The sequence below is a fragment of the Tamandua tetradactyla genome, chromosome 21 (genome assembly GCF_023851605.1).
Source record: "Tamandua tetradactyla isolate mTamTet1 chromosome 21, mTamTet1.pri, whole genome shotgun sequence".
In the NCBI taxonomy this organism is placed as follows: Eukaryota; Metazoa; Chordata; class Mammalia; order Pilosa; family Myrmecophagidae; genus Tamandua; species Tamandua tetradactyla.
The window spans coordinates 40,457,660-40,473,043 of record NC_135347.1 but is presented as its reverse complement, the minus strand read 5'-3'; the positions used below and the strand labels follow the sequence as shown (position 1 = coordinate 40,473,043).

General features: G+C 37.5%; 1 protein-coding gene across 1 annotated transcript in view; it reads left to right on the top strand.

Moving 5' to 3' along the window:
• The window catches only part of ADGRV1 (adhesion G protein-coupled receptor V1), a 637,421-nt gene that overhangs the window by 229,448 nt on the left and 392,589 nt on the right, over window positions 1-15,384 (top strand). The window contains exons 71-75 of the mRNA XM_077139161.1: window positions 2,326-2,469; window positions 3,312-3,486; window positions 5,823-5,958; window positions 8,415-9,514; window positions 14,622-14,733. Of these exons, the coding sequence (XP_076995276.1) occupies window positions 2,326-2,469; window positions 3,312-3,486; window positions 5,823-5,958; window positions 8,415-9,514; window positions 14,622-14,733 (1,667 nt within the window). The remainder of the gene's footprint in view (window positions 1-2,325; window positions 2,470-3,311; window positions 3,487-5,822; window positions 5,959-8,414; window positions 9,515-14,621; window positions 14,734-15,384) is intronic.

The window sequence follows — 15,384 nt, the reverse complement described above, 5'->3', positions numbered from 1 at the left end:
TAAGAAGATCCATAGAAGTCCTAGTAACTATTTGAATTACCATCTATGAAATACTTAATGTCTCCTCTGAACTTTTAAAAATTATTTTTATGACTTCTATCTATTTTCAGTAAAGAATACAAAAGTTTTCTGGCTTAGACATAAATGAAAGCTTCGTCTGGTTTGCTTACTTTAACTTTTTCCATTAAACGCTTTCAATTTGCTTGGGCTCCTTCTCCTTCTCTCACACCAGGGTGCGAGGTGTGAGGTTGCACACAGACGGTTAGGTGCTGTAGGAAGGACCAGTGTGAGCAGTCTTCCGAGATAACTGTTTCCAGGCAAGGTGTGACATGTGCATAAGTCCAGCATAGGATTTTCTGAGCATTCCTCTCCCTCCCACAATGGATAGAACGCATTGCTCTTTGAAATGAGGGAGATTAGTTACCAGGTTGACATACAGTTCTCTCACTTCCACCCTCCTAGGTAAAAGTTAAAACTTCCAGCAGGACGCCCCCCGCCCAGAGAAGGACATCAAAGCCTCGTTGTTTCTAACCACCTTGTTCTAACCTTCAAGTGGGTCTTTGAACAGGGCAAGGGTCCCTTGGGCTCTGTGAACTAGAAGACCCTGATTTTGGTTTAACATAAGGACGTGGAGGTGTAAACTGTTTCCACCCCTGTTAACAAGTGGCTTTGTAGATGAGACGCACACTGGTGATAAGAATCACTGGTATGCTAAGGAACAAAGAAATATAAGCTTAAAAAAAATTAAGTCGGAATGTGAGAGGGATTTTACATTTGCAATCGGATCACTTAAGCTTTTATTGAGCACTTACCATGTGGCAGGTGTGAAGTTGGCTAAGATACATTTCCTGTCATCAGGTTGTTCCTTGTGTAGTCCCAGAGACAGACCCATTGACAGCCAATTATGAAACAATGTGGAAAAGCAATGTTGGGCGTGTGCCCAGAGTGTTATGGGCACGTGCCTTCAAGAATGATGAGAAATATAGTCGCATTGGTGATGCAGACCTGAACAGAGAAGTGGCAGAACGTGACCGACTCCTAAAACCTCCCAGTTGCCTTTGTAAATTAAATCAGAAGTTTCTGTCTCCCCACTTTCTTATGTAGGTAAACCAGCTTCTCCTCAAATCTGCTGTTACTCATGTTCCACTCGGTGTTTAATTACTTTACCATAGGAAGGTGCCACTTCAGGCAAGTCCGTGTGTGCTGGGAGAGCTGAGATGGCAGGCCCAAGGGCAGAGTGCCTGGCGGGAAGGCGTGAATGACCGCGGGCTTTAAGCCAATGCCTGGTCCTTCTGTCTTTGGGAATGTGGATAAAAGCTCCTTAACTGTCTAGGCAGTGACCAGCAGGTGGAAGGAGCACATGCTTCTAGGAGAAGCAGGCACACATGGTTGAAATTAGGCTATCATAATTTATTTCTGTTTTCTTATCACTTGGCCTGTGGTTCATACTCAATGAATGTCAATTGAAATGGACAGTGATCCAGTGAATGAATGAAACATTCGTTTCTTTCATGTTGCCCAGTGTTTGCACCTGCTAGCCTACATATTTTGCACATTGGGAAATGATGTATTTTTAAGTACATTATATTTAAAAGAATTAGGAACTCCACAGAAATGGTTGCTTCTACAGCCAGTGAAGATGAACAGAGTGTTTATTGATGTTCTAGGTTATGGGATAACTTGGGGTCTTAATAATTCATTATCAATAATAACGTTTCAATGGAAAATGTATTCTAAGTTTCAAACGGAACTTTTAGGATTTTTATCCTCTGATAAAAATCAGGGGAAATATGTAGGAAACAAATTTTGACTCTAAAACTTTAAAACTTGGTAATATTTTGCATGGTGCTGAGTAATTTTTTATTTATTCAAATGTTCAAATAATTAGAACTCCTAATTCATTATACATTTTGAGTAAATATCACAGTGCTATTATTTATTACTTGATGAAGAGGAAAATGTTTTTTGCCAGGTTTCAGGAATTGGCACTATTCTCCAGGATGTTCTTGATACATGATCCCTAATAGTTGATGCATGAAAACTTGATACATAAGCTCTAATACTGTTTCTATTATTCCTATCTTTCTTGATGCCATTTGGGTAATTTGGATAATTTGCGAATTTTATTTTCTTATAAGCTACCACCACCACTCTGCACCCCACAGTCTTCATGCTCATTTTTCTTAAAGTAAGGGGACAGAGCATATATTAATGAGAATGTTTTGAGACTTAAAGGCAATGAGCCAACAGCTCATTTCAAAGTTTGTATTTTTCTCTGAAAATCATTTCTTACCATTAAAAGCATCATTGGTACTTTCTTTGTAGGTCTTCCTGTTACTAGACTCTAAAATAATTTTGCAACTGGTGACTGTGAGGCTTGTTAGGGGACCTGTCTATGGAATGCCACAGATTCTCCAGGAAGCAAAGTCAGCTGTCCTTCCTGTCCCTGAGACAGCTGCCAATTCTCAGGTAATTGATCCTGGGTGTTGTATTCCTAGCGAGCCACTAGAGGGCAGCATTTATAGGAAAGACTGAGTGTTTTAGAATTATAAGATTAGCTATTTCCTTCAATCTAAATAACCCTGTTAATATGAAAGTAAACTTTAGGAATACATTATATGAAAATAATTAGTCAGTTTTCAACTTTCAATAGAAAAATGTTTCCTTTTGAAGTTTTACAAAAATTATATCTTACAGAATCTGAATGTAAGGTAAAGAATTTTTAATTTCCAGATCATTTCTTGATAGCAAAGACTAACTATTGAGATATTTTACTTTAAATAATTACAATTAGAGTGAAACATCAGTTAGCATTTCAGTCTTTTTCATTCAAGTATGTGAATTTTTGTCTTTATTTTTAGGACTTCAATTTACCCTGCTAAGTTTCTGCAAAGAGATAAATTGAATTATGGTTAAATAAAATGATTTTTAAAATGGCATTTTAATCTGCTTGTTCATTGGTCTTTCCATAATCTGATTTGTCTAGAACTGAAAGTTGACTTCTTTTTAGATATTATAATAATAAATCACTTCATTTATAAAATAAGCACAACTTATCTCTTTGAGATATTGTTCAATCAGAGGATTACATTTTGCTAATAAATGAAGGTTCAAAACTATTATCTGCATTATAAAATAGAATAAATTTTCAACTCTCAGATATCATGTCAAACATTTCTCTTTAATTGAATATTTTTTTAAACAAAGAAAATGTGTTTTATGAAGAGAGAAAGTTCATATTTAATCCGCTTTTTCAGAACATAGGAAACTTGAGAGAGAAATAAAACACTCTAAGCCTGTTTTTCCTTTAGGTTGGATTTGTATCTACCGCTTTTCGACTTAGGGACGTTACTGCTGGAACAAGTGAAATTGTAATTTCGAGGAGAGGAACATACGGTTCTCTCATAGTTGCCTGGACTGCTGGATATGCTCCAGGGTTAGAAGCCTCTGAATTCGTTGTTGTCGGTAACATGACACCAAAATTGGGTGAGTGGTAGTTTTTTACTAAAGTCAGCCCTGTGGAACGTGAAGGAGCACTAACTCCTCGGGCATGTTTATGGTGGACACGGAAATGGTTGTCCTTTAGTACAGTGCTCCCAGAGTTTGAGGCATCAGGGAGGCTGATCAGTACAGGCTGCTTGGTGAGAATCAGAGAAACATTGTTTGGTCAAATTAAAAACTTAATACCTCACCCCAGAATAGTGATCACTAAGCAGACTGCTCTATCTACGCATTAGGAATTTGTTAAAAGTAGTTCTAGAAAACCTTATTCAGTTTATGCAATAATAATAAGATACCACTTTGGATAAATTTACATGTTCATCTGAACATTTCAGACAGTAGAGCAGGCTTTACGTCATCTGCTTGAGTTTTGAATTGTACCATTAATTATTGGAGAGTTAGTAAGACACAAATATTTGATGTCTGCCCTCTACCACGTCACAGAAAGCTCCAGTACAAATTGAGGTGATGCTACTTTATAAAGGACTTTCCAGGGGACTCAGAAACGGTGAGGTTCCCCTCCTTGATTCAATGTCCTGTTGGTCACTGGACTTCAGTAATAAATCTAATGAACCTGCATCATGGGCTCAGAGACTCAGTCTTTCAGTGAGGATGGATTGATTTTCATTTTTCTCAAGTCTTAGTATCACTGAGAGATAATAAGGATTGGAATCTGCAGTCCTTTAGAAGATATGGTTCAGCTCGGAACAGTGGAGATGACAACATTGTCATGCCAGTTTCTATCCCAACAGGATTCCTACTAATAGATACAGTTTGAGTTTAGATGCTCAACTGAGAGATGCCACAGCACTAGAACTGACTTGGATACTGGGTTTTTTTTAACCACTAATGGGCACCCCTCTCTGAATGTATCAAACTCTGACTCTTTGTTTTCCTTTTCGCATGTCCCTTATTTAAAGGTATGTAATTATCTTTTCTGTCTATTTTCTAGGCCTTTCTTCCTCAGAAACCCTTCTTATCTTTAACTCCCTTCCCCCTTCTGTCACTTTGGGTGATATATATACAGTTCCATATAATTTAGTAGCTTTTCTTTCTTTTTTGAAAAAGTAACCACTTGCTAGGTCTGTAAAAAATCTGTTTGCGGAAATGTTCTATATGAGTACATATGTGAGTTTAGGCTTATATATAAAATTAGTCTTCCAAAGCTTTGGTCAATTTATTAATAAGTCAATCATACTAAAATAACAAGAATTGATCATCAGTATCTTCAAGGAGGTTTTTTTCAGTTTGGGTTTTTTTTTTTTTTTGCATGGGCAGGGAATCAAACTCAGGTCTCCGGCATGGCAGGCAAGAACTCTGCCACTGAGCCACCGTTTTTCAGTTTTTTTAATCTATTTTTTTATAATAAACATTTTCGACTATAACCATAAAGGTTAAGGAATTATAATGTACAATGAGCACTTTTTTACTCATTGACTAGATTTAACAATTATTAACATTCCATCATACATACATGATTTTTTGTATGATTTATTTATTTAATTTATTAAAAAATTTTTTTAATTGAAAAAATCTTCACGCACATATTTTCTATACATGGTGAACAATTAATGGCTCACAATATCATCGCATCATTATGTATTCATCACCATGATCACTTTTTAGAACATTTACATTACTCCACAAAAAAGAAATAAAAAGAAAAAACTCATACATACCATACACCTTACTCCACTTTCTCATTGACCACTGGTGTTTCCATCTACCCAATTTATTTTACCCTTTATCCCCACCGTTGTTTATTTATTTGCTTTTATCCATATTTTTTACTCATCTGTCCATACCCTGGGTATAAGGAGCATTAGACACAAAGTTCTCAGAATCACACAGTCACATTGTAAATGTCGCATCTTCATACAATCGTCTTCAAGAATCCAGGCTACTGGAACTGTACATGATTTTTAAAAGTAATTTAAAGTAAAAAGCATAGATTATGATATTTCACCCCGTGTTATTTGAATATGCATGTCTAAAGAATATGCAGGGGCCAAAAGTCAAACCGAGGCCTGCCTTACACTGTTCTCCTTCCGTTACTGGATTTCGAAGTTGAGTCAGAAAAGGAAAAAGGAAAGTGAGAAAGGAAGAGGAAGGTTGAAGGCAAGAGTTGTCCTGGCCTAGGGAGCGTCTAAAACTTTCATTACCACCACCACTACCATCGCCGTTTTTTGTCTGTTTTGCTCTTTATAGACTGGAAGGTAATTTTAGAGGAGAGAATATCACACTACAGTTTAATGACTTGAATCCTAATTTAAGAACTAGGCGATAATACCCCGTCTTTTCCTTTTCATGTTTCCTTTCAGGGAACCTTTCATTTTCTCATGGTGAGCGAAGTAAAGGAATTTTGCTGCGGGCTTTTCCGAGCCCCGGACGCCCCGAGACCTTTGTTACTCACTTGTCTGGCGTGCACAGCGCTGCCCCCGGCGGAGCTCGCCTTCGGTAAGAGCCACCCAACGCCACCCAAGGGGTTCCTGGAGTAGGAACCTGGAAAGGATGGGTCAAGTCAGGAAAAAGTCAGGAGGATAGCTTTCCTCAAAGTAGTTGCAAAAGCAGTTTTTACTGCAAGATGGGGTCAGCAACACATGACCTGCCTTCCAAAGACATGGTTTAGGGAAGCTGACTTTCATTGGAGTTGCATCCACTGCTGGGCTTAAAGAGATGGTATCCGGACCTCTAACTCAAGAGGATTGTCCTGGGATAGCCTTTCCGATAAGACACCATAGCAGGTGCACTTAGTTTTAAAGAGGGCTATCTCCTGAGGAAGAAGTTGGAAAATACCTGCTTTCCCAAGTGATTGAGAGTAAGAATAAGACATCATGGTAGGGTGATAATGTTATTTGTTTAAACCAAGAGTTCTTTTGAGTTTAACTTAATTTTATTCTATTTTGTGGTATATCTATAACAACTTTGTATCAAAACCAGTTTATTTGCAGTAAAAGAGGTCCCAGGCAGCAACACTGTGAATCTCTTTTTTTCCTTCAACTTATATAAATAAACTATTAAACTATTATCTCCTTTTGTCTTGAGCCTATTCAAAAGTATTTATTAGAAGTTATGTTTTGAGGAATTTAGATTTTAAAATGATGGTTTTAATGAAATAATATGACAATAGAAAAATCATAGAATTGATGTTTACGGCAATTTCAACATTCTGTATCAAGCTTCATTGCTCTTGCTGCTTCCTGAATTGAAGCAAGGCTGATCTGCAGTACCGTTATCTACGAATGGGCGGGTTTTTGCACACGTGCCTTTAGGTGGACTTTGTGCGGGTATACGTTACATATTATAGAAACTAATTTGAGAACCCTGCTTTTACGGAGCCATGGGTTACTGTATTATGGGCCACTGGAAAAAAAACAAGAACAAAAACAGCAGCAGCAGCAACTAATCCATGCCTCCTATAGGCACTGTTAGTATCTCATTTTACAGATAAAGAATCTAAAGCACAGGGAAGTTAAATAAGTTTTCCAAGAACACATAGCTAGTAAGTGAAAGAGATAGGTTCCAACACAAGACTTTTGTCTCTAGCCCTTATATTTTTAACTATTACCCTCTGTTTATTTGCATAATTTAGAGGGTTTATTTTTCAGTTTTATTGCTTTCTGAAAAGGGAAATATAGAGCATGTTAACAAGGGGTCATTGAACTAGATAGAAAACTGATAGGAATTGAGAGAAAAAAATTAGTTGATAAGAGGTTTCCCTCTGCCCAGGATGAGCAGAGCAGAGTGGCAGAGGGCAGACTGAGTCCCAGCTCTGCCATTTCCTCAGTGTGTAGCTTTGGGGAAATTCCTGCTCTCACTGTTCTTCACTTGACTTATTTGTGGAATAGGAAAACTGTGTGGGCCAAACCAGCCTGTGCTCACATCTGTTTGTATATGTATTTGTGTGGGGAATAGGGGTAGGGAGGATATGGTTTTATGTTGTACATATAACTTTAAAAAACTGTTGGGCCACAGAACATACTTCAGCATCACAAATTCAAATACCTTTAACAACAGAAATAAGAACTAACAGTTTTATAGTGTCCGCGGCCACTATTTTAATTTATATATACCCTAATGGACTCTCCATTAGAAGGAGCTTATGAAGTAGATATATTGTTAGTCCCACTTTACAGATGAAGAAACACAGAGATACAGATTATATAACAAATCCAGTGTCCTACAGGTAATAAGGGTTGAGGCTGTGATTTGAACCCAGCCCGCCTGATCCCTCTGTGTTCTTAACCACTAGGCTATGTGCTGAGTGATGTGTTTGACAAGAGTTATGGGGCCTGGCTCTCCATAAAGGTGTTCAAATTTAGATTGAAACTCACATTTTTTTTTCCAGTTAGCCAAAGAAAATATGCCTGTGGTCTGGATTAGGCTGATGGCCCAGCGATTGTAACCTCTGACATAACAAGTAACTCATGGCAAAAATCCATAGGAAAGAGCTAAAGATAAATTGTTCAGTCGTGGATGTTAATTTCGATTCATTTATAAAGTCTTTAGCTACTTTTGTCCCATTACTGCCTCCTCATAGGGACGACTATTTCTACCTGGTAGGTAAGGAAGCTGGAAAGGTCCAACATCACAAAGGTTTTGGTACATAAGAGAGAGCCTGATGTTTCAGACACTTCAGGGCTGCTCTGGGTTGACCTGACAAGCAGACCAGAGACCTATGAAATCTTTACTTGTTAGGTCCCATAACCTGCAGATGCAGCTTCTGTTCTTACGTTTCTTGTGCTCTGGTTTTCTCATCAATAAGTAAGTAGGGTTTTGAGGTATTTGAAAGGGCATGCCATTTTCACATGTTGTCTTTGCGAGCAACGTCTTAAATATGTGAGAGATGAGTCTCTACAGTGCTTTTCCTGATTTTACCAGTTCTTTCATGGTTTAACTTTTTCTCCCCCCAGATCAGGTTTCACCGTTGCTGAAATTGAACCAATGGGAGTCTTTCAATTTTCCCCCGGTTCAAGAAATGTCGTAGTGTCAGAGGACACGCAGGTGATCAGGTTACATGTGCAAAGACTTTTTGGGTTCCACAGTGACCTTATTAAAGTTTCATATCAGACCACTGCAGGAAGTGCAAAACCACTCGAAGACTTTGAGCCTGTTCAGAATGGGGAACTGCTTTTTAAAAAATTCCAAACTGAGACTGATTTTGAAATAACTATAATTAATGATCAGTTTCCTGAGATAGAAGAATTTTTTTACATCAATCTAACCTCTGTGGAAATTAGCGGGTTACAAAAACATGATGCCAATTGGAGACCACGCTTGAATTTAGATTTCAGTGTTGCAGTGATCACAATACTGGATAATGATGACCTGGTAGGAATGGATGTTTCTTTCCCCAAGACAACGGCAGCAGTAGACATAACTCTCATTCCTGTAGAATCTGCTTTCACCACGCAACTTAACACAACCAAGACAACTGCCATTCCACAGTCAACTGAAATGGTTGCTGTTGTTACTGAGGCAGCTGTTTTATCTGCCATTCCTGAGAAACTTGTCACCCTTCCTAGTACATCTACCATGTCTGAGAAGCCTTATGTGGACACTCTAACTGCTGATGCTTCCATTTATGGAACGTTTAGTCTTGGGCCACCCATTGTTTACGTAGAAGAGGAGATGAAAAATGACACACTCAATACTGCAGAAGTTCTTATACGAAGAACTGGTGGGTTTACTGGCAACGTCAGCATAACAGTTAAAACCTTTGGAGAAAGATGTGCTCAGAAGGAACCCGATATATTGCCTTTTCAAGATATCTATGAAATTTCCAACTTTACATGGGCAACTGAAGAAGAAGACTTCAAAGAACAAACTCTTGTCCTTACGTTTCTAGATGGAGAAAGAGAACGCAGAATATCAGTTCACATTTTGGATGACGATCAGCCTGAAGGACAGGAATTCTTCTTTGTGTTTCTCACAGACCCTCAAGGTGGAGCACAGATTGTGAAAGGAAAGGATGACACTGGATTTGCAGCTTTTGCCATGATTATTATTGCAGGTATATCTTTAAGTGATGGAGGTGAGACTGTACTTTTGTGATATAGAATTTGAACTAAAATACATCTGACTTAAATTTAATTTAAAAGGGTGAATTACTTGAACTATTCACAGAAATTCATTAAAATATGTTTTCTTCTTGTGCCTTGACCCATAACGTGAACTAACAATGTTGTGCTGAGGTTCCAGGCTAGAATTTCATGGACAGTAAATGTCAGAATCCAGAGCTGATTACACAATCTAGAAATCTATATTTATACAATATAGGGAAAACCTTAAAAATATTTTAATCTATTGTTCTTTAGGGGAAAATATTTAATTTGATCATTTAAACATAGGATAGTCTATCCTTTGTTGAAACCCTCTTCTAAATTTCCCAACCACTTTTAATAATCCATCCTAAAATCAAACTTATCATTGCTAAGAAATTCTTTGTATCTATTATGCAATATTAAAACTCTTTTGTCTTCTGCTATTGACTTAATGCTGCTTATATATCCATTGTTCTGTCATGTCCTTTCTCAGCTTTTTCTCTAAATTAAAAATTCAATTATTTTTAGGACTTCCCCATAAATCTTATCTTAAAATCATTTGATGATAATTTGCAATTTGTTTTGGTTTGAAAGCTTCTGGAATGCAATATACCAAAATGGAATGGCTTTTAAAAATAGAATTTAAGAAGTTACACGTTTATAGTTCTAAGCCTATAAAAATGTTCAAACTAAGGCACCCAGGGACAGATACCTTAACTCAAGAAAGGTTGGTGGGTCAGGACCACCTCTATCAGCTGGGTCATACCAGCATCTACTGGTCCCTTGCTCCTGGATTCCTTTGCTTTCAGCCTCTGCTCCCGTGGGGGTTCCTCACGTTGCTTCTCCAGGGCTGGCTTTCATCTCTCAGCTTCTCGTGGCTCTCCCCAAGTTCCAGCTTGCTTAGCATCCCATGGCAATGTCTGCTGGGCTCCAACATCTGTGTAACTCTTTCCCTCTCTGTTGGCTCTGTCTTTTCTGTAGACTATCTTCAAAATGTCTCTTCTCTTAAAGGATTCCAGTAAACTAATCAGGACCTACCTGGAATGAGTGGAGTCATATCTCCATTGAATAGAAAGTCACACCCACAATCAGATGTATCACATCTTCGTGGAGATAATCTAATCAAATTTCCAACCTATAGTACTGAATCATGATTAAAAGAAATGGCTTCTCCTACAATATCGCATCAATATTAAAACATGGCTTTTCTGGGGTACATAATATTTTCAAACTGGCACACAGTTTTCCTCTGAAATTATACTATATTTCCTTAAGTAGTATAGCATAGCTTGAAAATAAATTACACTAATAAGAGTAGTGAAAATGCCATCTCATGATTCTCACATACTCTGAGCAAATAAACATTGATTCATGAGTTTATATAGTGTTTTAGAGTTTTCAGGTGACACTATGATAGAACAGTGTAGTGGAAAGAGCCCTACATGTCACAACCCTGTTTTCAAGCCAGATCAGTCATTAATTGGGAGACTTTGAACAAATCATTCAGTGTCTGTGCCTTATTTTCCTTTTCTATAAAAATAAATTTAGAATAAACACCTTTATATGATTTTAGAATTTCATGGTTCCTAGAATTTTTGTTTTAGCCATTCAATTACAGTTCAGTTATGATTTTGCAATCATTTAGCTTACCTTCATATCAAGCATCAGCAAATGAATGTTACCCCATAAATGTACATTGATCATAATTGATGTCATTTATTCCTATTCCTACAGTTTGAGTATTTTAAATTTTAATTATACTATACAAGTTATTTACTGATTTTGATTCATGCTGACTTAATGCCATCTACAGATTTCTATCAAAATAAATATTTTGGTACTCAGTATCACCCCTGCCTCCTATTTCATGACATGGACCTTCTATTGCAATTATTTGACTATGACCAGGCAGGACAAGCTTGATTTGTCACGGGCATAAATAAATGGATGCTGGAGGGTCTTTACCACACAAGGCATTGCCCCATGAGTTACTGGATAATGGGGAACTCTTGTGTTGCTGGTCCGGAGAGTAGCAGAGGGCTCTTTAGGGCTTTAGGACAGCACATGTGTGCCAACTTGAGTGGAAGTGCTTCCATATTTTGTCTGTCAGTATGGTATGGCATCCAAAGCCTACCTGCATATTAGCTCTGAAAATAGTTCACCAGACAAGTATCCCCCCAGCTAAGGACTGTGAGATCCTTACCAGGTCCTCTCGCATTTGCCTTCCCTACCTAAGGTGAACTGATCATCCACAAAAGGCAAGTGATTGACTCCTTATCATACACAACTCTTAACGTCACATGGTGTAACTTACCTTACAACATACTTGGCACATTCATGTAGTCATGAAACTCTAAGTAAAACACTTTTCCTTAATCTGCCTGTGAATATTCCTTTCATCTCCTTTCCACCTGTCTTTTTAAACTGATTATTCTGTTTAAATTTTATTTTGCAGATTCCTCTTATCTTTAATCTATATGATCTTTTCACATTTAGATTTTAGAAGAAACTATTAAAATAAATCAGGGAAGAGTTTATTTAGTTTGGTTTTTGATCATTTGCAAACTAGTAGTCTCAAAGCATTGTTTTAGAAGTTTGACATCAAATTTATTATTGTGGATGTGGCAAGGGAAGTATTATTTTAATTTAAACTAGTTGTGATTAGAAAAGTAAATAAAAGCTCTGCTTGTGAGAAGCTAATAATTTACTTGGAGAGACCAAATTCCTACCCAGGGCAAATAGAAGAATAATTGCTGCAGAAGAGAAAGAGTTGACTTCAGGTTCTGATACAGGACCAAGAAGTGGTGACGGTGATTAATTGGTGAAGATGAGGGTTGCCAATATGTTGGAGACAAAACCCACATGAGACACTGGGACAAATATGGTCCTTATATATCGTTAATCAACTGTCTTTATATTTGCTCACACTTCAGATCTGAGAAATAGACCCAGGACTGGTAACTGTTAGCTTTCCTCCGTATGGACAGTGAAATGTTTCTTTGTTTTCTTATCCTTGCCATGTTCTTAACTTTGTAAGTTCTGTCTCCTTGGAGTCTCAGGAATCAGATATGAGTGATGGGGAAAAGTGTTTTTTTCTTAACTTCTGATTGCTTTGGGGTCATAGCTTCTAGGATCCCTTTGAAAGGCTGTGCCATTCAGAAACAGAAACCAGCAGGAACTGTACACTGGATTTTTCTAGTCTGAGAAGATGGCTTATGTGCTGGTCTGGACTTTGTGGTTATTTAGTTATTTCAGTGTAGTATGAGCTCTAATTTTTTCCACTTTACAAACACACTTAAAAACATACTTTTTATTGAGAAATCTTCACACACATATAGTCCATACATGGTGCATGTTCAGTGGCTCACATATCACACCATGATCAATTTTAGAAGATTTACATCACTGCAGAAAAATAAATAAAAAAAAAGAAAAAACTCATGTGTACCAAACCCCTTACCCCTCCCTCTCATTGATCACTAGTATTTCCATCTACCCAATTTTTTTTTATCCTTTATCCCCCCTCATATTCATTTTTGATCCATTTTTTTTTTACTCATCTTTCCATACCCTGGATAAAGGGAACATCAGACCCAAGGTGTTCATAATCACACAGTCACATGATAAAAGCTATATCGTTATACAATCATCTTCAGGAATCAAAGCTACTGAAATGCACAGCTCAGCAGTTTCAGATACTTCCCTCCAGATACTCCAATATACCATAAACTAAAAAGGGGTATCTATATAATATATAACCTCCAGGATAACCTTTCAGCTCTGAAATCTCTCAGTCACTGAAACTTTATTTTGTGTCATTTCTTTCTTTCCCCTTTTGGTCAAGAAGCCTTTCTCAGTCCTGTGATTCCGAGTCCCAGCTCATCCCAAGAGTTCTTTGCCATGTTGCCAGGGAGATTAACACCCTTGGAGGTCATGTCTTGCTTAGGTGGGGGAGGGCACTGAGTTCACCTGCTGAGTTGGCTTAGAGAGAGAGAGGCCACATCTGAGCAACAAAAGAGGGTTTCTGGGGGTGACTATTAGGCATAATTAAAAGTAGGCTTAGCTTATCCTTTGCAGGAATAAGTTTCATAGGGGTTAACCCCAAGATCAAGGGCTCAGCCTATTGATTTGGTTGTCCCCTGAAACACATTTTTTAATATTAAATTCCTACAGTCTTGAGTGTTACTCAGAAGAGTTTCTGATACACAGAAATACTCAGGAGTTTCTTAATTGTTCTACTGTTTTCCCTGTGACAAATAACCTAATATGTAGCATAAATAGTATTTTGATTAAGTCTTGTAGGAAGGTTAATTTGTTATTTGTAGTTCATTTCTTTCATGTATATATTAAACACAATATGTAGGGTACTGCTCTTGGTGCAAGAAATACAGCAGTGAATAAAACTGTTGCCACTCTGGTAGAACTTATATTCTATAGGAAGATACAGACCAAAAACAGATAAACATGTATAAAATGCCAAGTACCATCAGTATGTGCCCTCCCCTTCCCACACTTATGCACATCAAATGTGAATATCTCACCTGTTGCAGTTTCCCAGAGCTGCTATAACAAATACCTTAAAACAGGAATTGATTGGCTTATGATTTGAGAGGCCAGAGGTCCAAAACCAAGGTGTTAGTATGGCCATACCTTCTCTCAGAGATGTTAGCATTCTGATGATGGCTTGCCCCAATCCTTGAGGTTCTTTGACTTGCATCCCTGGTTCCATTAAATGTCAGTGTCCTTGGTCTCCTTTGTCTTTCTCTGAATGATGGCTTCTATGTCTTCTTCCTCTGACCTTATCTTTGTGTGGCCTCCAGGAGTACAGATTAAAGCGCCCCCTGATTCGGTTTGGCCACACCTGATAGGTAGGGTCTCTAGAGGATCAAAGGGCCCTAATTACAAGTGGGTTCCCACCCACAGGAATGCAGATTAAGATTAAGAACCTGTCTTTTGTTGGGATACATAATTCAATCTTCCATATCACCTTTGTGTCTTCTAAACTGGAGAGATTAGTAAAGCATTGGAAACCTTTTAGATTCTTAAATATATTGCAGTCTCCATCTCTCTTTTCAGGGAGTGATCTTCAGAACGGCATTTTAGGATTTAATGAGGAGTCTTGGAGTGGCCTAGAACTGGGTGCTGATAAAAGGAAACTGCGCCTTATTGTCACAAGGCAACCAAACAGGTACGTGTACATATGTGGAGGATGTACCGTTCTGTGTGTCCCTTCAGTTATCTAATTTGAATTCGTGAAATGATAGAAGCAGGATGAAATATTGATGGAAGAAGCTATAGTGGAATTTAGTGTTTTTAGTGGTCAGTTCTATATTTTAATTTGTTATTTAACACATTTGATTTAAGATCATGACTTGGGGTTACCTTCAGCATTTTATGTTTCATAGAGTACTATAAAATGTCAGATTATTAGGATGTAGGTCATTAGCTCATCGTTTTTACTGTTCTCTAATCACTTTGCATATGCAGCCATTTTATGTGAGGTAGATTTGGAATACTGAAGTTTACTTTCAACTTAATATTTTTATCATTCAGGTATTTTGTATGCTCATCACGTAATGCACTATGGTGCATACTCATGTACATGTGTGTATACTACTTTTTCCATCTGGGGCCCAAATAGTCTTTGAAAATATATGCCAACTTTATCTTTAAAATTACCATTTTCAGCATTTTTCCTTTAGAAGAAGAATTTTAAAAGAGATACAGGAAACATTTACTGGAAGGCAAGCATTCTCTGTAATTTTTATTTTCACATTTATGGTATATAATAGGCAGGAAATATGGATTTTTTGTTTTCCAGTTCCTTATACATACTAGT